General features: G+C 49.4%; 1 protein-coding gene across 4 annotated transcripts in view; it reads right to left on the reverse strand.

Moving 5' to 3' along the window:
- Window positions 1–24,594, reverse strand: part of LOC137357386 (calmodulin-binding transcription activator 2-like) — a 118,121-nt gene that overhangs the window by 49,731 nt on the left and 43,796 nt on the right. For all 4 annotated transcript variants that reach the window (XM_068023691.1, XM_068023690.1, XM_068023689.1 and 1 more), the window contains one exon: window positions 24,349–24,483. In XM_068023691.1, the coding sequence (XP_067879792.1) occupies window positions 24,349–24,483 (135 nt within the window). The remainder of the gene's footprint in view (window positions 1–24,348; window positions 24,484–24,594) is intronic.

Genomic DNA, 24,594 nt, shown 5'->3' on the forward strand with positions numbered 1-24,594 from the left:
GCTAAAGCACAGTGTCACTGTTACCTGTTTTGATTCACTATGTTCCACTATCTCAGTGGGCTTGCCCGGGCCCACTGCACTGTCACTTTACTCAGTCCCCTTGTACCTGTTCGAACAGCTTACAGCCATCCCACCTTGTTCGATCAAACCCACTGTCCCCCACCTCATGCCAGGCCCTGATTCTCCCCCTCCTTTACCCCTGGGGGAATGATTGCCACTGGCTCAAGCAGCTCTGTTCAACAGATTTCCTCACAATTAACAGCAAGTGATGATGTGTACAGCGACTTCAAGACGGGGTGAAAAATTCAACTGTGCTCACTTCACAGCTACACAGAATCTGCTTTGGTTCACTTCAGCCCACCCAACTAAGATCCAATTACAGCAAAAACAAAATCCCTCTCCTAGTCCCCATGTCTAAACACGACTTAAACACATTAAATAAAACTTGTCAAGGGCAGACTGTCTGTCCCAGATACTTGGGAAGAGACTGTCTGGCTGTCCTAATTAGGCCACGCAGTCTACTCCACTTAGAGAAATTCCTGATCGGAGTTACTATTGATAAGCAAATAAATTACAAAATGGAGCAATGATCATCCTTTACAGGATTGGACAGCTGTGGAGAAAAGGAGCCATTAAATGTGGAGAATGATGTGCTTCAATATATCTGGAACATTTAGGTATGAGTCTTACAGCAGGAATTTCAGCCAGTGCCTCTGATGTCACGTATATTAAGACTGAATCTGGAGACTGTATCAACACTGCTGGCTCTCAGCTATTCTCATTACCACTCTCTGTGTGCCTCCATCTCTCTCTAATCATATCTGAGTTAATGGATTACATCGAGCTACAGTGTTGTACAGAACCTTCCACTAATCAGGTCCATCACACTGCAGCCGATAGGGGTAGACTATGAATCCCGTGCTGGGGCCCCAGATCACCAAACTGCTCAAGCCTGGATAATGAGCTTCGAGTGTTGTTACAGCTGCACCATTCAGGCGCCTAGAGTGTATTCCATCACACTCCTGACTTCAACTTGGTCGACAGTGGAAAGCCTTTGTGGTGATCAGGTGGTGAGTCACTCATTGTGAAATGCCCAAATTCCAATCTGCTCCTGTAGCCACAGTCCAGTTAAGCTTCGGGTTGGTGATGGTACTGCCCAAAATGTTGATGGTGACAAACACAGCGATGGTGATGCCATTGACAATCGGGGGCAGGTGGCCAGGATGTCTCTTACCCCCGATGGTCATTACCTGGCATTTACATGGTGTAAATGTTACCAGCCACTTGTCAGCCCAGGGCTGGATCTTTTCCAGGTCCTGCTACATACAGGTTGGCAGAGGCTGCTTCATTATCAGAGGAATGGTGAATCAGAGCTGAACACTGTGAAATCATTAGCAAGCACTTCCACACCTTGTCTATTGACGGGGTGGTCACTGACAAAGCAGCTGAAGACAGTGGGAACAAGGACACGGAGGGATCTCCTCCTGACAGTATCTCTGGAGCATACTCATAGTTGTGATGCCCCAATGGTTGAATGGCCTGCGGGCACTTGCCACAGTGACCATGGAACTGGATTGCAGCAAGTGCCACCAACTTCAGGGAGGTTCAATTGGAAAGAGGAGAGAAACAGCATTAAGTGCACGCTGAAACTCACTCATCGAGTCAGCCGCTGCAGAAAGTTCCCACAATACAAAGAAAGATGATTTTGCAGGATTGTGGCTGGGAGCCAGCATGACAGAAACATAACCTGAAACAGATCCTGACACTGTGAAGACTGACAGGTGAAGAACAGTCGGCACGCGAGATGGAGCCTGGTAGCGTGGGGAAACTTCCGGCAACAAAAGTTACCGCCTCCAGGGAAGGAGCTGAAAAAGTGTGGCAGAAAAGAGAGAGAGAGAAAGAAAACAGCAGCAAGTCTGACAGTAAAAATCCATGTTTACTGCACAGAACATTCCGGGGCTGCTCAATGATGTGGATTTGATGTACAGACCCTTGCAGTTCTCGGTCAGACAATAGAGCCTGAATTGGAACCCAAGCCGATACAGAATAATCCAAATTAGTATCTGTGCCAACCTGGTTTTAAGGAGCATCTTAAAAAGAGGAAACGTAGAGGTGGAGAGGTCAGCCCTCGAGGTGCAGCAAGCTGATTGAGAATTCCAGATTGCAGGGCTGAAGGGAACAGGATGCGGTGTCTCAAAGCAAGAATCACAGGATCAGATGCAGAGCTCCACTGCTGGGCGCGAAGCAGCATGTGCCCACCTGCTAACACTGCCCGTCCCCTCGCTCACACACACACTGTGCAGAATACAGACTATATACAGAACACAGCCCTTCTCCTCACACACACACACTGTCCAGAATACAGACTATATACAGGGCGGCACAGTGGCGCAGTGGTTAGCACTGCAGCCTCACAGCTCCAGCGACCCGGGTTCAATTCTGGGTACCGCCTGTGCTGGAGTTTGCAAGTTCTCCATGTGTCTGCGTGGGTTTTCTCCGGGTGCTCCGGTTTCCTCCCACAAGCCAAAAGGCTTGCAGGTTGGTAGGTAAATTGGCCATTATAAATTGCCACTAGTATAGGTAGGTGGTAGGGAAATATAGGCAGAGGTGGGGATGTTTGGTAGGAATATGGGATTAGTGTAGGATTAGTATAAATGGGTGGTTGATGGTCGGCACAGACTCGGTGGGCTGAAGGGCCTGTTTCAGTGCTGTATCTCTAAACTATACAGAACACTGCCCGTCCCCTCGCTCACACACACACTGCAGAATACAGACTATATACAGAACACAGCCCTTCTCCTCACTCACACACACACTGTGCAGAATACAGACTAGATACAGAACACTGCCCGTCCCCTCGCTCACACACACACTGTGCAGAATACAGACTATATACAGAACACTGCCCGTCCCCTCGCTCACACACACACACTGTGCAGAATACAGACTATATACAGAACACTGCTCTTCTCCTCGCTAACACACACACTGTGCAGAATACAGACTATATACAGAACACAGCCCGTCCACTCGCTCACACACACTGTGCAGAATACAGACTATATACAGAACATTGCCCGTCCCCTCGCTCACACACGCACTGTGCAGAATACAGACTATATACAGAACACAGCCCTTCTCCTCGCTCACACACACACTGTGCAGAATACAGACTATATACAGAACACTGCCCGTCCCCTCGCTCACACACACACTGTGCAGAATACAGACTATATACAGAACACAGCCCTTCTCCTCGCTCACACACACACACACTATATACAGAACACAGCCTGTCCCCTCGCTCACACACTGTGCAGAATACAGACTATATACAGAACACTGCTCTTCCCCTCGTTCACACACACACAGTGCAGAATACAGACTGTATACAGAACACTGCTCTTCCCCTCGCTCACACACACACACACTGTGCAGAATACAGACTATATACAGAACACAGCCCGTCCCCTCGCTCACACACACACTGTGCAGAATACAGACTATATACAAAACACTGCCCGTCCCCTCGTTCACACACACACACTGTGCAGAATACAGACTAGATACAGAACACTGCCCGTCCCCTCGCTCACACACACAGTGCAGAATACAGACTATATGAAGAACACTGCCCGTCCCCTCGCTCACACACACACTGTGCAGAATACAGACTAGATACAGAACACTGCCCGTCCCCTCGCTCACACACGCACTGTGCAGAATACAGACTATATACAGAACACTGCCCTTCCCCTCGCTCTCACACACACTGTGCAGAATACAGACTAGATACAGAACACTGCCCGTCCCCTCGCTCACACACACACTGTGCAGAATACAGACTATATACAGAACACTGCCCGTCCCCTCGCTCACACACGCACTGTGCAGAATACAGACTATATACAGAACACTGCCCTTCCCCTCGCTCACACACACACTGTGCAGAATACAGACTATATACAGAACACTGCCCGTCCCCTCACTCACACACGCACTGTGCAGAATACAGACTATATACAGAACACTGCCCTTCCCCTCGCTCACACACACACTGTGCAGAATACAGACTAGATACAGAACACAGCCCGTCCCCTCGCTCACACACTGTGCAGAATACAGACTATATACAGAACACTGCCCGTCCCCTCGCTCACACACGCACTGTGCAGAATACAGACTATATACAGAACACTGCCCGTCCCCTCGCTCACACACACACTGTGCAGAATACAGACTATATACAGAACACTGCTCTTCCCCTCGCTCACACACTGTGCAGAATACAGACTATATGAAGAACACTGCCCGTCCCCTCGCTCACACACGCACTGTGCAGAATACAGACTATTTCCAGAACACTGCCCTTCCCCTTGCTCACACACTGTGCAGAATACAGACTATATACAGAACACTGCCCGTCCCCTCGCTCACACACTGTGCAGAATACAGACTATATGAAGAACACTGCCCGTCCCCTCGCTCACACACGCACTGTGCAGAATACAGACTATTTCCAGAACACTGCCCTTCCCCTTGCTCACACACTGTGCAGAATACAGACTATATACAGAACACTGCCCGTCCCCTCGCTCACACACACACTGTGCAGAATACAGACTATATACAGAACACAGCCCGTCCCCTCGCTCACACACACACTGTGCAGAATACAGACTATATACAGAACACTGCTCTTCTCCTCGCTCACACACACACTGTGCAGAATACAGACTATATACAGAACACTGCCCGTCCCCTCGCTCACACACACTGTGCAGAATACAGACTATATACAGAACACTGCCCGTCCCCTCGCTCACACGCACTGTGCAGAATACAGACTATATACAGAACACTGCCCGTCCCCTCGCTCACACACACTGTGCAGAATACAGACTATATACAGAACACAGCCCGTCCCCTCGCTCACACACACTGTGCAGAATACAGACTATATACAGAACATTGCCCGTCCCCTCACTCACACACACACTGTGCAGAATACAGACTATATACAGAACACAGCCCTTCTCCTCGCTCACACACACACTGTGCAGAATACAGACTATATACAGAACACTGCTCTTCCCCTCGTTCACACACACACTGTGCAGAATACAGACTAGAAACAGAACACTGCTCTTCCCCTCGTTCACACACACACTGTGCAGAATACAGACAATATACAGAACACTGCTCTTCCCCTCGTTCACACACACACTGTGCAGAATACAGACTAGAAACAGAACACTGCCCGTCCCCTCGCTCACACACACACTGTGCAGAATACAGACTGTATACAGAACACTGCTCTTCCCCTCGCTCACACACACACACACTGTGCAGAATACAGACTATATACAGAACACAGCCCGTCCCCTCGCTCACACACACACTGTGCAGAATACAGACTATATACAAAACACTGCCCGTCCCCTCGTTCACACACACACACTGTGCAGAATACAGACTATATACAGAACACTGCTCTTCCCCTCGCTCACACACACTGTGCAGAATACAGACTAGATACAGAACACTGCCCGTCCCCTCGCTCACACACACAGTGCAGAATACAGACTATATGAAGAACACTGCCCGTCCCCTCGCTCACACACACACTGTGCAGAATACAGACTAGATACAGAACACTGCCCGTCCCCTCGCTCACACACGCACTGTGCAGAATACAGACTATATACAGAACACTGCCCTTCCCCTTGCTCACACACTGTGCAGAATACAGACTATATACAGAACACTGCCCGTCCCCTCGCTCACACACACACTGTGCAGAATACAGACTAGATACAGAACACTGCCCTTCCCCTCGCTCACACACTGTGCAGAATACAGACTATATACAGAACACAGCCCGTCCCCTCGCTCACACACACACTGTGCAGAATACAGACTAGATACAGAACACTACCCGTCCCCTCGCTCACACACACACACTGTGCAGAATACAGACTATATACAAAACACTGCCCGTCCCCTCGCTCACACACACACTGTGCAGAATACAGACTATATACAGAACACTGCCCGTCCCCTCGCTCACACACACACTGTGCAGAATACAGACTAGATACAGAACACAGCCCGTCCCCTCGCTCACACACACACTGTGCAGAATACAGACTAGATACAGAACACTGCCCGTCCCCTCGCTCACACACACACTGTGCAGAGTACAGACTATATACAGAACACTGCCCGTCCCCTCGCTCACACACACACTGTGCAGAATACAGACTATATACAGAACACTGCTCTTCCCCTCGCTCACACACTGTGCAGAATACAGACTATTTCCAGAACACTGCCCTTCCCCTTGCTCACACACTGTGCAGAATACAGACTATATACAGAACACAGCCCGTCCCCTCGCTCACACTGTGCAGAATACAGACTAGATACAGAACACTGCCCGTCCCCTCGCTCACACACACAGTGCAGAATACAGACTATATGAAGAACACTGCCCGTCCCCTCGCTCACACACACACTGTGCAGAATACAGACTAGATACAGAACACTGCCCGTCCCCTCGCTCACACACGCACTGTGCAGAATACAGACTATATACAGAACACTGCCCTTCCCCTTGCTCACACACTGTGCAGAATACAGACTATATACAGAACACTGCCCGTCCCCTCGCTCACACACACACTGTGCAGAATACAGACTATATACAGAACACAGCCCGTCCCCTCGCTCACACACGCACTGTGCAGAATACAGACTATTTCCAGAACACTGCCCGTCCCCTCGCTCACACACACACTGTGCAGAATACAGACTATATACAGAACACTGCCCGTCCCCTCGCTCACACACACACTGTGCAGAATACAGACTAGATACAGAACACAGCCCGTCCCCTCGCTCACACACACACTGTGCAGAATACAGACTAGATACAGAACACTGCCCGTCCCCTCGCTCACACACACACTGTGCAGAGTACAGACTATATACAGAACACTGCCCGTCCCCTCGCTCACACACACACTGTGCAGAATACAGACTATATACAGAACACTGCCCTTCCCCTCACTCACACACACACTGTGCAGAATACAGACTATATACAGAACACAGCCCGTCCACTCGCTCACACACGCACTGTGCAGAATACAGACTATTTACAGAACACTGCCCTTCCCCTTGCTCACACACTGTGCAGAATACAGACTATATACAGAACACAGCCCGTCCCCTCGCTCACACTGTGCAGAATACAGACTATATACAGAACACAGCCCGTCCCCTCGCTCACACACACTGTGCAGAATACAGACTATATACAGAACACTGCTCTTCCCCTCGCTCACACACACTGTGCAGAATACAGACTAGATACAGAACACTGCCCGTCCCCTCGCTCACACACACAGTGCAGAATACAGACTATATGAAGAACACTGCCCGTCCCCTCGCTCACACACACACTGTGCAGAATACAGACTATATACAGAACACTGCCCTTCCCCTTGCTCACACACTGTGCAGAATACAGACTATATACAGAACACTGCCCGTCCCCTCGCTCACACACACACTGTGCAGAATACAGACTATATACAGAACACAGCCCGTCCCCTCGCTCACACACGCACTGTGCAGAATACAGACTATTTCCAGAACACTGCCCTTCCCCTCGCTCACACACTGTGCAGAATACAGACTATATACAGAACACAGCCCGTCCCCTCGCTCACACACACACTGTGCAGAATACAGACTAGATACAGAACACTGCCCTTCCCCTCGCTCACACACTGTGCAGAATACAGACTATATACAGAACACAGCCCGTCCCCTCGCTCACACACACACTGTGCAGAATACAGACTAGATACAGAACACTACCCGTCCCCTCGCTCACACACACACACTGTGCAGAATACAGACTATATACAAAACACTGCCCGTCCCCTCGCTCACACACACACACTGTGCAGAATACAGACTATATACAGAACACTGCCCGTCCCCTCGCTCACACACACACTGTGCAGAATACAGACTATTTCCAGAACACTGCCCTTCCCCTTGCTCACACACTGTGCAGAATACAGACTATATACAGAACACTGCCCGTCCCCTCGCTCACACACACACTGTGCAGAATACAGACTATATACAGAACACAGCCCGTCCCCTCGCTCACACACACACTGTGCAGAATACAGACTATATACAGAACACAGCCCGTCCCCTCGCTCACACACACACTGTGCAGAATACAGACTATATACAGAACACTGCTCTTCCCCTCGCTCACACACTGTGCAGAATACAGACTATATGAAGAACACTGCCCGTCCCCTCGCTCACACACTGTGCAGAATACAGACTATATACAGAACACTGCCCGTCCCCTCGCTCACACACGCACTGTGCAGAATACAGACTATTTCCAGAACACTGCCCTTCCCCTTGCTCACACTGTGCAGAATACAGACTATATACAGAACACTGCCCGTCCCCTCGCTCACACACACACTGTGCAGAATACAGACTATTTCCAGAACACTGCCCTTCCCCTCGCTCACACACTGTGCAGAATACAGACTATATACAGAACACTGCCCATCCCCTCGCTCACACACGCACTGTGCAGAATACAGACTATATACAGAACACTGCCCGTCCCCTCGCTCACACACTGTGCAGAATACAGACTATATGAAGAACACTGCCCGTCCCCTCGCTCACACACGCACTGTGCAAAATACAGACTATATACAGAACACTGCCCGTCCCCTCGCTCACACACGCACTGTGCAGAATACAGACTATATACAGAACACTGCCCGTCCCCTCGCTCTCACACACACTGTGCAGAATACAGACTATATACAGAACACTGCCCGTTCCCTCGCTCTCACACACACTGTGCAGAATACAGACTATATACAGAACACTGCCCGTTCCCTCGCTCTCACACACACTGTGCAGAATACAGACTATATACAGAACACAGCCCGTCCCCTCGCTCACACACGCACTGTGCAGAATACAGACTATATACAGAACACAGCCCGTCCCCTCGCTCACACACGCACTGTGCAGAATACAGACTATATACAGAACACAGCCCGTCCCCTCGCTCACACACGCACTGTGCAGAATACAGACTATGCAGTCATATTCATCTGGCCTCTGACACAGGAAATATCTGAGGAATGTATGATGGCATTGAGAGCTTTTGGGCCAACGATCAAGAAGATTGACCCCCTCAAATCTAAATCAGGGGACACAATCACTGACCAACGCAAGCAAATGGACCGCTGGGTGGAACACTACCTAGAACTGTACTCCAGGGAGAATGTTGTCACCGAGACCGCCCTCAATGCAGCCCAGTCTCTGCCAGTCATGGATGAGCTGGACATACAGCCAACAAAATCGGAACTCAGCGATGCTATTGATTCTCTAGCCAGCGGAAAAGCCCCTGGGAAGGACCGCATTACCCCTGAAATAATCAAGAGTGCCAAGCCTGCTATACTCTCAGCACTACATGAACTGCTTTGCCTGTGCTGGGACAAGGGAGCAGTACCACAGGACATGCGCGATGCCAATATCATCACCCTCTATAAGAACAAGGGTGACCGCGGTGACTGCAACAACTACCGTGGAATCTCCCTGCTCAGCATAGTGGGGAAATTCTTCGCTCGTGTCGCTTTAAACAGGCTCCAGAATACAGACTATATACAGAACACAGCCCATCCCCTCACTCTCACACGCACTGTGCAGAATACAGACTAGATACAGAACACTGCCCGTCCCATCGTTCACACACGCACAATGCAGAATACAAACTATATACAGAACACTGCCCTTCTCCTCACTCACACACACTGTGCAGAATACAGACTATATAAAGAACACTGCCCTTCCCCTCGCTCACACACGCACAATGCAGAATACAGACTATATGAAGAGACTATATACAGAACACTGCCATCCCCTGCGCGTGCACGCACACAGTGCAGAATACAGACTATATACAAAACACTGCCCTTCCCCTCACTCACACACACACAGTGCAGAATACAGACTATATACAAAACACTGCCCTTCCCCTCACTCACACACGCACACAGTGCAGAATACAGACTATATATAAAACACTGTACGTACACACACACACACACACACACACACACACACAGAAACATTTTTGCAAGTTTTACTGCTGGATCCCAGTGAGGGTAGGATAAGAGAGGCAGTTGGTTCAATAAAGAGTCAGACACATCTGTGGGCGACAAAAGGCATGTTGTAAAAACACGGAGTAAGGGTAACAGAGTGCCATACCTAATTGAAGCTGATAGTCACCTCAATCAGTAACAGTTTTCAACCCTGGAGGGTGCAACAGCACTGGCGTTAATATGTGATACAGACAAGGGGTTTCTGACTGTTGTCGTGAGGCATATTGGTAAGCTCAACTTTGCAAAAGAACATCCAAACAACTATCCTCAATCGTCCATTTGAAGGCAGTGGATGTCTGAATTGTCCTGACTGAGCCCTCAGTCCCAGCCTGGGTGAGGGTGTGTTAGTCACAGGCTGAAATGGGCCTCAGTACCACTGGTTGATGGAAGGGGGATCTCAGCCCACTCCCCCAGCTCCTGAATGGTAGCCAATGGGTCTGGTTGCAGCAAAAGAGAGGATAAGAGTTGGCTGTGATGCCTCCACAGTCAAATAGCACTCTGAGAATCACTGCTGATGCTCAGAGATGACAAACAACAGATTGGGTTCGAGATACTGAAGGGTAGCCAGAGCCAGTTCACGTGTGAGGGAAACATCGGCCCCAGAAATCCCAACACTTTCAGATGAGAGGCAAGAAAACAAACAAATCAAACGGTTTGGATTTTAAATTGGTTGCACAGGCCAGAATGAAGCACGTACTCGGAGAGACAGGCACATGGCAACAGCAGCAGACTAAACTCTGATAAAAGAGATGTCAACAGGAGCCTAAATAAAGAAACTGCCTGCCTGGTAATGAGCTCCCAGGCATGTTTATACCAAGTTCCATCAGCCCAGGATTAAACATTGCAAAACAATGCTTTGTTCTCACAAGGCAGCTATTCAATGGCAGACATTAGAATTCTATTCTAAGCTCTGTAACCTTTAAATAGAACATATAAGGGCCAGAGTGCCTCACCTGAATACAAACCAAACCATGGCCATCATCAAACATTCCCACGCACAGACCAGTCGATTTCCTGAATGTTAAATCCACTTTTAGTCACGTGATGCACTGGTTCTTTGCCTCTTTGTCAATCACCTCCCCCGACCCCACATTTTTCTTCAGGTCACATTTTACCTGTACTTTCCTGAACCAGTCACGGGCTACAGGTTCCACAGGTATAGACTGTACCTTACTGACCCCATACCCACAGAAACAGACTGTACCTTACTGAGCCCATACCCACAGGCACAGACTGTACCTTACTGAGCCCATACCCACAGGCACAGACTGGACCTTACTGAGCCCAGACCCACAGGTATAGACTGTACCTTACTGAGCCCATACCCACAGGCACAGACTGGACCTTACTGAGCCCATACCCACAGGCACAGACTGGACCTTACTGAGCCCATACCCACAGTTATAGACTGGACCTTACTGAGCCCATACCCACAGTTATAGACTGGACCTTACTGAGCCCATACCCACAGTTATAGACTGGACCTTACTGAGCCCATACCCACAGGTATAGACTGTACTTTACTGAGCCCATACCCACAGTTATAGACTGGACCTTACTGAGCCCATACCCACAGTTATAGACTGGACCTTACTGAGCCCATACCCACAGGCACAGACTGTACCTTACTGAGCCCATACCCACAGTTATAGACTGGACCTTACTGAGCCCATACCCACAGTTATAGACTGGACCTTACTGAGCCCATACCCACAGTTATAGACTGGACCTTACTGAGCCCATACCCACAGGTATAGACTGGACCTTACTGAGCCCATACCCACAGGTATAGACTGGACCTTACTGAGCCCATACCCACAGTTATAGACTGGACCTTACTGAGCCCATACCCACAGTTATAGACTGGACCTTACTGAGCCCATACCCACAGGTATAGACTGGACCTTACTGAGCCCATACCCACAGTTATAGACTGGACCTTACTGAGCCCATACCCACAGTTATAGACTGGACCTTACTGAGCCCATACCCACAGGTATAGACTGGACCTTACTGAGCCCATACCCACAGTTATAGACTGGACCTTACTGAGCCCATACCCACAGTTATAGACTGGACCTTACTGAGCCCATACCCACAGTTATAGACTGGACCTTACTGAGCCCATACCCACAGGTATAGACTGGACCTTACTGAGCCCATACCCACAGGGACAGACTGTACTTTACTGAGCCCATACCCACAGTTATAGACTGGACCTTACTGAGCCCATACCCACAGTTATAGACTGGACCTTACTGAGCCCATACCCACAGTTATAGACTGGACCTTACTGAGCCCATACCCACAGTTATAGACTGGACCTTACTGAGCCCATACCCACAGGTATAGACTGGACCTGACTGAGCCCATACCCACAGGTATAGACTGGACCTGACTGAGCCCATACCCACAGTTATAGACAGGACCTTACTGAGCCCATACCCACAGTTATAGACTGGACCTTACTGAGCCCATACCCACAGTTATAGACTGGACCTTACTGAGCCCATACCCACAGTTATAGACTGGACCTTACTGAGCCCATACCCACAGTTATAGACTGGACCTTACTGAGCCCATACCCACAGTTATAGACTGGACCTTACTGAGCCCATACCCACAGGTATAGACTGGACCTGACTGAGCCCATACCCACAGTTATAGACTGGACCTTACTGAGCCCATACCCACAGGTATAGACTGGACCTTACTGAGCCCATACCCACAGTTATAGACTGGACCTTACTGAGCCCATACCCACAGGTATAGACTGGACCTGACTGAGCCCATACCCACAGTTATAGACTGGACCTTACTGAGCCCATACCCACAGGTATAGACTGGACCTTACTGAGCCCATACCCACAGGCACAGACTGGACCTTACTGAGCCCATACCCACAGTTATAGACTGGACCTTACTGAGCCCATACCCACAGGTATAGACTGGACCTTACTGAGCCCATACCCACAGGTATAGACTGGACCTGACTGAGCCCATACCCACAGTTATAGACTGGACTTTACTGAGCCCATACCCACAGGCACAGACTGGACCTTACTGAGCCCATACCCACAGTTATAGACTGGACCTTACTGAGCCCATACCCACAGTTATAGACTGGACCTTACTGAGCCCATACCCACAGGTATAGACTGGACCTTACTGAGCCCATACCCACAGTTATAGACTGGACCTTACTGAGCCCATACCCACAGTTATAGACTGGACCTTACTGAGCCCATACCCACAGTTATAGACTGGACCTTACTGAGCCCATACCCACAGTTATAGACTGGACCTTACTGAGCCCATACCCACAGGTATAGACTGGACCTTACTGAGCCCATACCCACAGTTATAGACTGGACCTTACTGAGCCCATACCCACAGTTATAGACTGGACCTTACTGAGCCCATACCCACAGTTATAGACTGGACCTTACTGAGCCCATACCCACAGTTATAGACTGGACCTTACTGAGCCCATACCCACAGGCACAGACTGGACCTTACTGAGCCCATACCCACAGTTATAGACTGGACCTTACTGAGCCCATACCCACAGTTATAGACTGGACCTTACTGAGCCCATACCCACAGTTATAGACTGGACCTTACTGAGCCCATACCCACAGTTATAGACTGGACCTTACTGAGCCCATACCCACAGTTATAGACTGGACCTTACTGAGCCCATACCCACAGTTATAGACTGGACCTTACTGAGCCCATACCCACAGGTATAGACTGGACCTTACTGAGCCCATACCCACAGTTATAGACTGGACCTTACTGAGCCCATACCCACAGTTATAGACTGGACCTTACTGAGCCCATACCCACAGGCACAGACTGGACCTTACTGAGCCCATACCCACAGTTATAGACTGGACCTTACTGAGCCCATACCCACAGTTATAGACTGGACCTTACTGAGCCCATACCCACAGGTATAGACTGGACCTTACTGAGCCCATACCCACAGGTATAGACTGGACCTTACTGAGCCCATACCCACAGGCACAGACTGGACCTTACTGAGCCCATACCCACAGTTATAGACTGGACCTTACTGAGCCCATACCCACAGTTATAGACTGGACCTTACTGAGCCCATACCCACAGTTATAGACTGGACCTTACTGAGCCCATACCCACAGGCACAGACTGGACCTTACTGAGCCCATACCCACAGGCACAGACTGGACCTTACTGAGCCCATACCCACAGGTATAGACTGGACCTTACTGAGCCCATACCCACAGTTATAGACTGGACCTTACTGAGCCCATACCCACAGGTATAGACTGGACCTTACTGAGCCCATACCCACAGTTATAGACTGGACCTTACTGAGCCCATACCCACAGGCACAGACTGGACCTTACTGAGCCCATACCCACAGGCACAGACTGGACTTTACTGAGCCCATACCCACAGTTATAGACTGGACCTTACTGAGCCCATACCCACAGTTATAGACTGGACCTTACTGAGCCCATACCCACAGTTATAGACTGGACCTTACTGAGCCCATACCCACAGGTATAGACTGGACCTTACTGAGCCCATACCCACAGTTATAGACTGGACCTGACTGAGCCCATACCCACAGTTATAGACTGGACCTTACTGAGCCCATACCCACAGTTATAGACTGGACCTTACTGAGCCCATACCCACAGGTATAGACTGGACCTGACTGAGCCCATACCCACAGTTATAGACTGGACCTTACTGAGCCCATACCCACAGGTATAGACTGGACCTTACTGAGCCCATACCCACAGTTATAGACTGGACCTTACTGAGCCCATACCCACAGGCACAGACTGGACCTTACTGAGCCCATACCCACAGTTATAGACTGGACCTTACTGAGCCCATACCCACAGTTATAGACTGGACCTTACTGAGCCCATACCCACAGGCACAGACTGGACCTTACTGAGCCCATACCCACAGTTATAGACTGGACCTTACTGAGCCCATACCCACAGTTATAGACTGGACCTTACTGAGCCCATACCCACAGGCACAGACTGGACCTTACTGAGCCCATACCCACAGGTATAGACTGGACCTTACTGAGCCCATACCCACAGTTATAGACTGGACCTTACTGAGCCCATACCCACAGGCACAGACTGGACCTTACTGAGCCCATACCCACAGGTATAGACTGGACCTTACTGAGCCCATACCCACAGTTATAGACTGGACCTTACTGAGCCCATACCCACAGGCACAGACTGGACCTTACTGAGCCCATACCCACAGGTATAGACTGGACCTTACTGAGCCCATACCCACAGTTATAGACTGGACCTTACTGAGCCCATACCCACAGGTATAGACTGGACCTTACTGAGCCCATACCCACAGTTATAGACTGGACCTTACTGAGCCCATACCCACAGTTATAGACTGGACCTTACTGAGCCCATACCCACAGGTATAGACTGGACCTTACTGAGCCCATACCCACAGGTATAGACTGGACCTTACTGAGCCCATACCCACAGGTATAGACTGGACCTTACTGAGCCCATACCCACAGTTATAGACTGGACCTTACTGAGCCCATACCCACAGTTATAGACTGGACCTTACTGAGCCCATACCCACAGTTATAGACTGGACCTTACTGAGCCCATACCCACAGGTATAGACTGGACCTTACTGAGCCCATACCCACAGGTATAGACTGGACCTTACTGAGCCCATACCCACAGTTATAGACTGGACCTTACTGAGCCCATACCCACAGTTATAGACTGGACCTTACTGAGCCCATACCCACAGTTATAGACTGGACCTTACTGAGCCCATACCCACAGGTATAGACTGGACCTTACTGAGCCCATACCCACAGGTATAGACTGGACCTTACTGAGCCCATACCCACAGGTATAGACTGGACCTTACTGAGCCCATACCCACAGTTATAGACTGGACCTTACTGAGCCCATACCCACAGGCACAGACTGGACCTTACTGAGCCCATACCCACAGTTACAGACTGGACCTTACTGAGCCCATACCCACAGGCACAGACTGGACCTTACTGAGCCCATACCCACAGTTACAGACTGGACCTTACTGAGCCCATACCCACAGGCACAGACTGGACCTTACTGAGCCCATACCCACAGAAACAGACTGGACCTTACTGAGCCCATACCCACAGGCACAGACTGTACCTTACTGAGCCCATACCCACAGTTATAGACTGGACCTTACTGAGCCCATACCCACAGGCACAGACTGGACCTTACTGAGCCCATACCCACAGGGACAGACTGGACCTTACTGAGCCCATACCCACAGGCACAGACTGGACCTTACTGAGCCCATACCCACAGTTATAGACTGGACCTTACTGAGCCCATACCCACAGGCACAGACTGGACCTTACTGAGCCCATACCCACAGGTATAGACTGGACCTGACTGAGCCCATACCCACAGTTATAGACTGGACCTTACTGAGCCCATACCCACAGTTATAGACTGGACCTTACTGAGCCCATACCCACAGGTATAGACTGGACCTTACTGAGCCCATACCCACAGGGACAGACTGGACCTTACTGAGCCCATACCCACAGGCACAGACTGGACCTTACTGAGCCCATACCCACAGGTATAGACTGGACCTTACTGAGCCCATACCCACAGGCACAGACTGGACCTTACTGAGCCCATACCCACAGGGACAGACTGGACCTTACTGAGCCCATACCCACAGGCACAGACTGGACCTTACTGAGCCCATACCCACAGTTATAGACTGGACCTTACTGAGCCCATACCCACAGTTATAGACTGGACCTTACTGAGCCCATACCCACAGTTATAGACTGGACCTTACTGAGCCCATACCCACAGGCACAGACTGGACCTTACTGAGCCCATACCCACAGGTATAGACTGGACCTTACTGAGCCCATACCCACAGTTATAGACTGGACCTTACTGAGCCCATACCCACAGTTATAGACTGGACCTTACTGAGCCCATACCCACAGTTATAGACTGGACCTTACTGAGCCCATACCCACAGTTATAGACTGGACCTTACTGAGCCCATACCCACAGTTATAGACTGGACCTTACTGAGCCCATACCCACAGTTATAGACTGGACCTTACTGAGCCCATACCCACAGGCACAGACTGTACCTTACTGAGCCCATACCCACAGTTATAGACTGGACCTTACTGAGCCCATACCCACAGAAACAGACTGGACCTTACTGAGCCCATACCCACAGTTATAGACTGGACCTTACTGAGCCCATACCCACAGGCACAGACTGTACCTTACTGAGCCCATACCCACAGTTATAGACTGGACCTTACTGAGCCCATACCCACAGGCACAGACTGTACTTTACTGAGCCCATACCCACAGTTATAGACTGGACCTTACTGAGCCCATACCCACAGTTATAGACTGGACCTTACTGAGCCCATACCCACAGTTATAGACTGGACCTTACTGAGCCCATACCCACAGTTATAGACTGGACCTTACTGAGCCCATACCCACAGTTATAGACTGGACCTTACTGAGCCCATACCCACAGTTATAGACTGGACCTTACTGAGCCCATACCCACAGGCACAGACTGTACTTTACTGAGCCCATACCCACAGGCACAGACTGGACCTTACTGAGCCCATACCCACAGGCACAGACTGTACTTTACTGAGCCCATACCCACAGGCACAGACTGGACCTGACTGAGCCCATACCCACAGGCACAGACTGGACCTTACTGAGCCCATACCCACAGGTATAGACTGGACCTTACTGAGCCCATACCCACAGGCACAGACTGTACTTTACTGAGCCCATACCCACAGTTATAGACTGGACCTTACTGAGCCCATACCCACAGTTATAGACTGGACCTTACTGAGCCCATACCCACAGTTATAGACTGGACCTTACTGAGCCCATACCCACAGTTATAGACTGGACCTTACTGAGCCCATACCCACAGTTATAGACTGGACCTTACTGAGCCCATACCCACAGTTATAGACTGGACCTTACTGAGCCCATACCCACAGGTATAGACTGGACCTTACTGAGCTCATACCCACAGGTATAGACTGGACCTTACTGAGCTCATACCCACAGTTATAGACTGTACTTTACTGAGCCCATGGCCATTTCCACAGGCAGGCCAAGAGCTTTACTGAGTGGTGAGTATGAGACGGAGAGAGTGAGGAGCGGAGTGGATCGGTCGGGCTGGGGGGCAGCCCATGGCCATTTCCACAGGCAGGCCAAGGCTGAGAGTATAGGCAGTGAGAGGAACAGTCATAGGCAAGATCCTGGCCTGACTACACTTCAAAAACAATAAAAGTGCTTCACTGAGTGTGAAGAGTTTTGGACATCCCAATGAAGTGAGATATTCTAGTTTTTCTTTTCTCTGGTGCAGAGGACAATGATATATGGTCACTACTGACCCAATCAAGTCAATGCAGAGAGGAGCAGGCCTGAGGCATTGGTTCCATGATTCAGGCAGAGAGAGGGGTGCAGGATGTGGAAGTGACATTTGGCTGTTAATGTAGCTTTCCCAGTAAATACCTGCAGCATCTCTGGGATTGCCTCAAATCTCTGTAAACTGATCACTGAGGACTATGCCCTTGAGCTGGTACTTTATTGGGTGATTTCCTGAGATTGTAGATATTCACCAGCTGATTCAAGCTACATCAAGGGGCAGAAAAAGAAAAGCTGGGAACTCACACAAGGCATCTCAGACGTCAGCAGACTGGTGGATCGTTTAGCTGCAAACCCTTTGCATCCACAAGATCAGAGGCCAACAGACACATTAACATAAAAGTGGAAAAAAGGGGAGAGGAAAATATTTATAAACTGAACAAAGAGAGGTCTGATGAAAGGAATGTTGTTACTGGTCGTTTCAGTTAAGAAACGAACAGTAACATTGAGATATTGAAGACAGAAAGCCAATGAGAACTGCCAAAAAAGGGGTCGAGCCTGGGGAGATTTGGGAAAATGGGAGAAAAGGGAAAATCTGGCAGCCAGGTCTGGTTTGATTCAGCTTGTCCATGTTCACAGCAGAGGGTGACTGGCTGCTGAGGAGGGAGATGCCATCTGATCTTGCAGTTCGTGGTGAGCTAGTTGGAACAGTGTACGAGGCCAATGATAGAGAGGTCAGAGGGGAAGGGGAGTTCAAGTGACGAACCACAGGTCAGTTGGGGTCACGCAGGCAGACAGAACTTCACACAACACGGCTAGCTAGCCTGGTTCAGTGATAGCTCTCTCTCTCTTCAATCAATTTACACAGTAGACAACACTGATTTGTACAAGAGGGAAAGTGCATCAACTTTGATCCCTTGTACTGCTCTCCTGGGTGGGCTTCTTTGCTATTGTGGCAGTACTGGAAGGCTGGAAGATGTAATCACTGTTCCCTCAGTTCTACTTCCACCACATTTCTGATGCCAACACCCCCTTCATTCTTAAACTTAAAAACTCAGGGGAAAGGCCCAGTCACACAGGGCACCCCCAATTTGTAACCTAAAAGCCTGGTGCCTGTAGAAGGAAGGGGAGGCTGAAGGAGTGTCAGTTTGGAGACTTTGGCAAAGACTGAGATGGAGCAGAAGGCAGCGTGACAAGTCCTGATCTGAACACAAGGAGGATTCAGAAAGGATTAGGACAGGGTATTTGAAGAGAGAGAGGCAGCAGACTGTGATAGCAGAAGAGACATGAAACAGTAACTCCTTGCACTAGAGCAAGTTGTTGGGACATTTCACAAGTCAGAGGGTAGAGTCAGAAATATTACTGAGGTTCTGACTGAGGGATAGAAAACAGGAATATATGTTAAAGGGCGTGACACTGGTCGAGTGAGCGAGGGTTGGGTGAGAAGCATTTTGTGCTAATTAATTGTAACCTCTGGAATAAATCTAATACACAAACTTGCAAAGTGTGATAACTGGGAACAGCATTTTATCCAGGTGGTGAGGCTCTCACTTAAAGGAACATCTCCAAACCTCAATGCTGCTTAAAAACTTCAGACAGGAGCCTTCACCAGTGCTCTCCAGGGTTCAGCAGAGGCTAGGTAAGGCCAGTGCTGCAGCCTATGTAGTGTCTGAGTCTGGAGCAGTACCAGAGCAGCTGGGATTTAACTGGAGACTGTCTGGGCAAAGTGTTCCAACAATGTCAGCATGTATTTGTGTTAACTGACAGCTGTGTGCTTGTTAAATAATTACTGGAGGAATAATCCTTTTGCTTTGGAGAATGTATTTATATCACAATCACGCAAGGCTTCAGACATGCAAAAAGCCAATCATGAAAGGGCTGCAGTCAGATTAGTGAAAGGGCAGATTAGATTTAGACTGAGTTCTGGACTCATGCTCAGCTCTGACCCACTCAATGCAACAACCGAGCACAGCTCACCTGTTCCAGCCAAGCTGTGCGCGCTGGAGCACGGGCACCCACATCACCAGGGCACAGGAGGTACTTTCTATAAACCAGGGACCCTCCCTGTACCTGTTGACAACCCCCAGTGCGCCCAATGACCAGCCTGCACCTAGACATATTACGCTATGAAGAGATAACACCCCACCATCTCCTCAGAGCGACACCATTCCCCCTGCATCCCCCCCTCCCACCCAGTCCCCCACCAGTTATATTGCAGGCCCAATGTACTGCAGTTCTCAAAGGAAATTAGGAACGGGCAACGAATGCTGGTGTTGCCAGTGACGTTCACATTCAGTGAACAAATAAAAACAGTTATTTACAAAGGCAGCCGCTCACCTGCCCTCCTGGAGTTGAGCACCTCAGGTACAAGAGGGAAGCAAAATAATAAAGGCGTCAGCAGTGAACTGGGCCAAAGAGGGGGCTCAGGAGGCTGCAGTGACAAGCTGGGCCGGGATCAGCCTCCTGAGTTAAGAGGCTGCAATGATTGAGAATGTTTACGCTGGGAAGGGAAGGCTTAGGGGTGAGGTTATGAAAAGATTAAAGACACAAACAAGACAAATGTCGCTGCACTTAACTCGAACACACATCCTGCAAGAGGAGATAGAGGGTACTTTCTACTAAAAGCTGTATCACCTGTACAATCCTATAATGTGATTGGCAAAGTGAGGGATTAGTGATTTGCAAATATTACACTGCTTTTCAAGAAAGGAGGTAGAGAGAAAACAGGTAACTACAGGCCAGTTAGCCTAACATAAGTCATTGGGAAGATGCTGGAAACTATTAAAGAAATCTTAACAAAGCACTTAGAAAAGCATAGTATGATTAGAAAAGGTCAGCATTGTTTTACCCTCTCTTTACACAGAGGGTGGTGAGAGCCTGGAACTTGCTGCCGGGGGAGGTGGTGGAAGCAGGTACCATAAAGACGTTTAAGAGGCATCTTGACAAATACATGAATAGGATGGGAATAGAGGGATACGGACCCCGCAAGTGCAGGTGGTTTTAGTTTAGGCAGGCATCAAGATCGGCGCAGGCTTGGAGGGCCGAATGGCCTGTTCCTGTGCTGTACTGCTCTTTGTTCTTTGAGATCCTGTTTGGCAAATTTAGAGTTTTTTTGTGGATGTAACTAGTTGCTTAAATAAAGGGGAACCAGTAGATGTAGTGTACTTGGATTTCCAAAAGGTACCACATAAGGTGCCAGATAAAAGATTAATAGGCAAGATAAGGGCTCACGGTGTTGGGGGTAATATATTAATGTGGACAGAGGATTGGTTACCAGACAGGAAGCAGAGTGGGGGCATAAACAGGGCATTGTCAAGTTGACAGCCAGTGAATAGTGGGGTGCCGCAAGGATCAGTGCTTGGGCCTCAGCTACTTACACTCTATATTAATGACTTGGATGAAGAGACAGAGAGTAATGGATCTAAGTTTGGTGATGATACAAAGCTTGGTGGAAAGGTAAGCTGCAGGGAGGACATAGAGAGGCTGCAAAGAGATAGAGACAGGTTAAGTGAGTGGGCAACAAGATGGCAAATGGAGTATAATGTAGGAAAGTGTGAAGTTGTTCACTTTGGTCGCAAAAATAGAAAAGCAGAATTTTTTTTTTTATAAAGTGAAGCACTGGTAAATGTTGATGTTCAGAGAGACTTGGGTGTACTCGTACAAGGAATGCACAAAGTGAACATGCAGGTACAGCAGGGTATTAGGAAAGCAAATGGCATGCTGGCCTTTACTGCAAGGGGATTGGAGTACAGGAATAAAGAAGTTTTACTAACATTGTACAGGGCTTTGGTGAGACTGCACCTGGAATACTGTGTGCAGTTTTGGTCTCCACATTTAAGAAAGGATATACTTGCACTGGAGGCAGTGCAGCGAAGGTTTATTAAATTGGTCCCTGGGATGAGGGGGTTGTCCTATGATGAGAGGCTGAGTAAATTGAGACATACAAGATTCTGAAAGGGTTTGATAGGGTAGACACTGAGAGATTGTTCCCACTGGTCAGGGAATCTAGAACACGGGGGCACAGTCTCAGGATAAAGGGTCAATCATTCAGGACTGAGATGAGGAGAAATTACTTCACTCAAAGGGTTGTGAATCTTTGGAATTCTCTCCCCCAGAGGGTTGTGGATTCTCCATCAATGAATATATTTAAGGCTGGGATAGATACATATATGGTGTTGCAGGGAATCAAGGGATATGGGGAGCGGGCAGGAAAGTGGAATTGAAGCCCAAGATCAGCCATAATCGTACTGAATGATAGAGCAGGCTCGATGGGCTAAACGGTTTACTCCTGCTCCTAGTTCTTGTGAGTAACAGCATCATCTACACCCTACCTGCTATAGGGATAGTGCAGAGGTTCACAAATACCGGTAGTGCTTGGTCTGGATTCCCGACATGTTGTGCTATAATAAATCACTGCACAAGCAGAATTTGTTTCTCATAGGCCCTGCCCCTTCTCCTATGATGGGCTATGGGGGGGAAAGGGAGAGCGAGCACTGGCACAATGGGCTGAATGGCTCCTTTTGTGCTGAAACCTGTCTATGGTGCAGTGTGTGCTTGAGGCCAGCAGATGGTGACAGTACTCTACATACCATGAGAAAGCACAGCACTCTTCACTTTGGAAGTAGTTTTGGGAGGAGCTCATCTAGGTACAGGCATGAACCAGGTGAAGACAAAGACCTGTTCCTGTGCTGTTCAATATAAAGAATTCGATGTCATTTTTTTTATTCATTCATGGGATGTGGGTGTCGCTGGCCAGGCCAGCATTTATTACCCATCCCTAACTGTCCTCGAGGTGGTGTTTGCGGATTTCCACAGGTACTGGCAGCTGGGAGTCAGCCTCTGGAACCTCATCCAAACAGGCACAGAGCCAGGCTGGGAAATAGGAGCTAATTATTCAACCACACGACACGTCACTGTGAAGCCAGAGGCTCGCACGGGTGCGGGCACCCGGACATGGGCACCCTCCAGTACAGTTCAATATGACTGGGAACAGGAACCAACCTAGTTTTCATTCTCTATTCCTGGGCACTGAGGCTAGCAAGTATGGGGAAACAACTGGGAATAAACATGTGGCCTGTACAGCTGCACAATGCGCAGGCAGAGTGTTTATCCCCAATTCCCCCACACCGCGCAGGCAGGGTGTTTACCCCCAATTCCCCCACACCGCGCAGGCAGGGTGTTTACCCCCAATTCCCCCACACCGCGCAGGCAGGGTGTTTATCCCCAATTCCCCCACATCGCGCAGGCAGGGTGTTTACCCCCAATTCCCCCACACCGCGCAGGCAGGGTGTTTACACCGCCCCCCCCCCCCCCACCCACACCGGGCAGGCGGGGTTTACGCCCACCTCCCCCCCACACCGCGCAGGCAGGGTTTACACCCACCCCCCCCCCCCCCCACACCGCGCAGGCAGGGTGTTCACCCCCTCCTCCACCCCAACATAGGAAGGGTGCTCCGCTCCACGCGCACGCACTCACACACACACGAGCAGAGTGCTCACCAGTGCTGGTATCGGGGGCAGAGCCACAGAACGTTCCAGCAATTTCAGCCCATTGCCCTGTGTTATCTTGGTGATCGAACGCTCCATTTAGTGCCCATCTGACTCTTTATTTTAGGACAGTAGGTTCCCCTGTGGTCAGCTGGGAATGAAGCCTGCACTTACCGTCCAGGGACAGCCAGTCCAGCTGGGAACTGGGCAAAGCCATGGAATTACGAGCTCTGTATTCAAACAGCACCAAATTGGAAATGAACAGGTTCTCACGAGCCACCTGCAACCTCACCAACCCTGCTTCATGAGCTGAAAGTATAAAAGGAACAAATTTAAATCTCTCAGAAATGGAATACAAAGAGATGGAAAGCTGCAAGGTAATTAGAATTAGAACATTACAGCGCAGTACAGGCCCTTCGG

The sequence above is a fragment of the Heterodontus francisci genome, chromosome 48 (genome assembly GCF_036365525.1).
Source record: "Heterodontus francisci isolate sHetFra1 chromosome 48, sHetFra1.hap1, whole genome shotgun sequence".
Taxonomy (NCBI): domain Eukaryota; kingdom Metazoa; phylum Chordata; class Chondrichthyes; order Heterodontiformes; family Heterodontidae; genus Heterodontus; species Heterodontus francisci.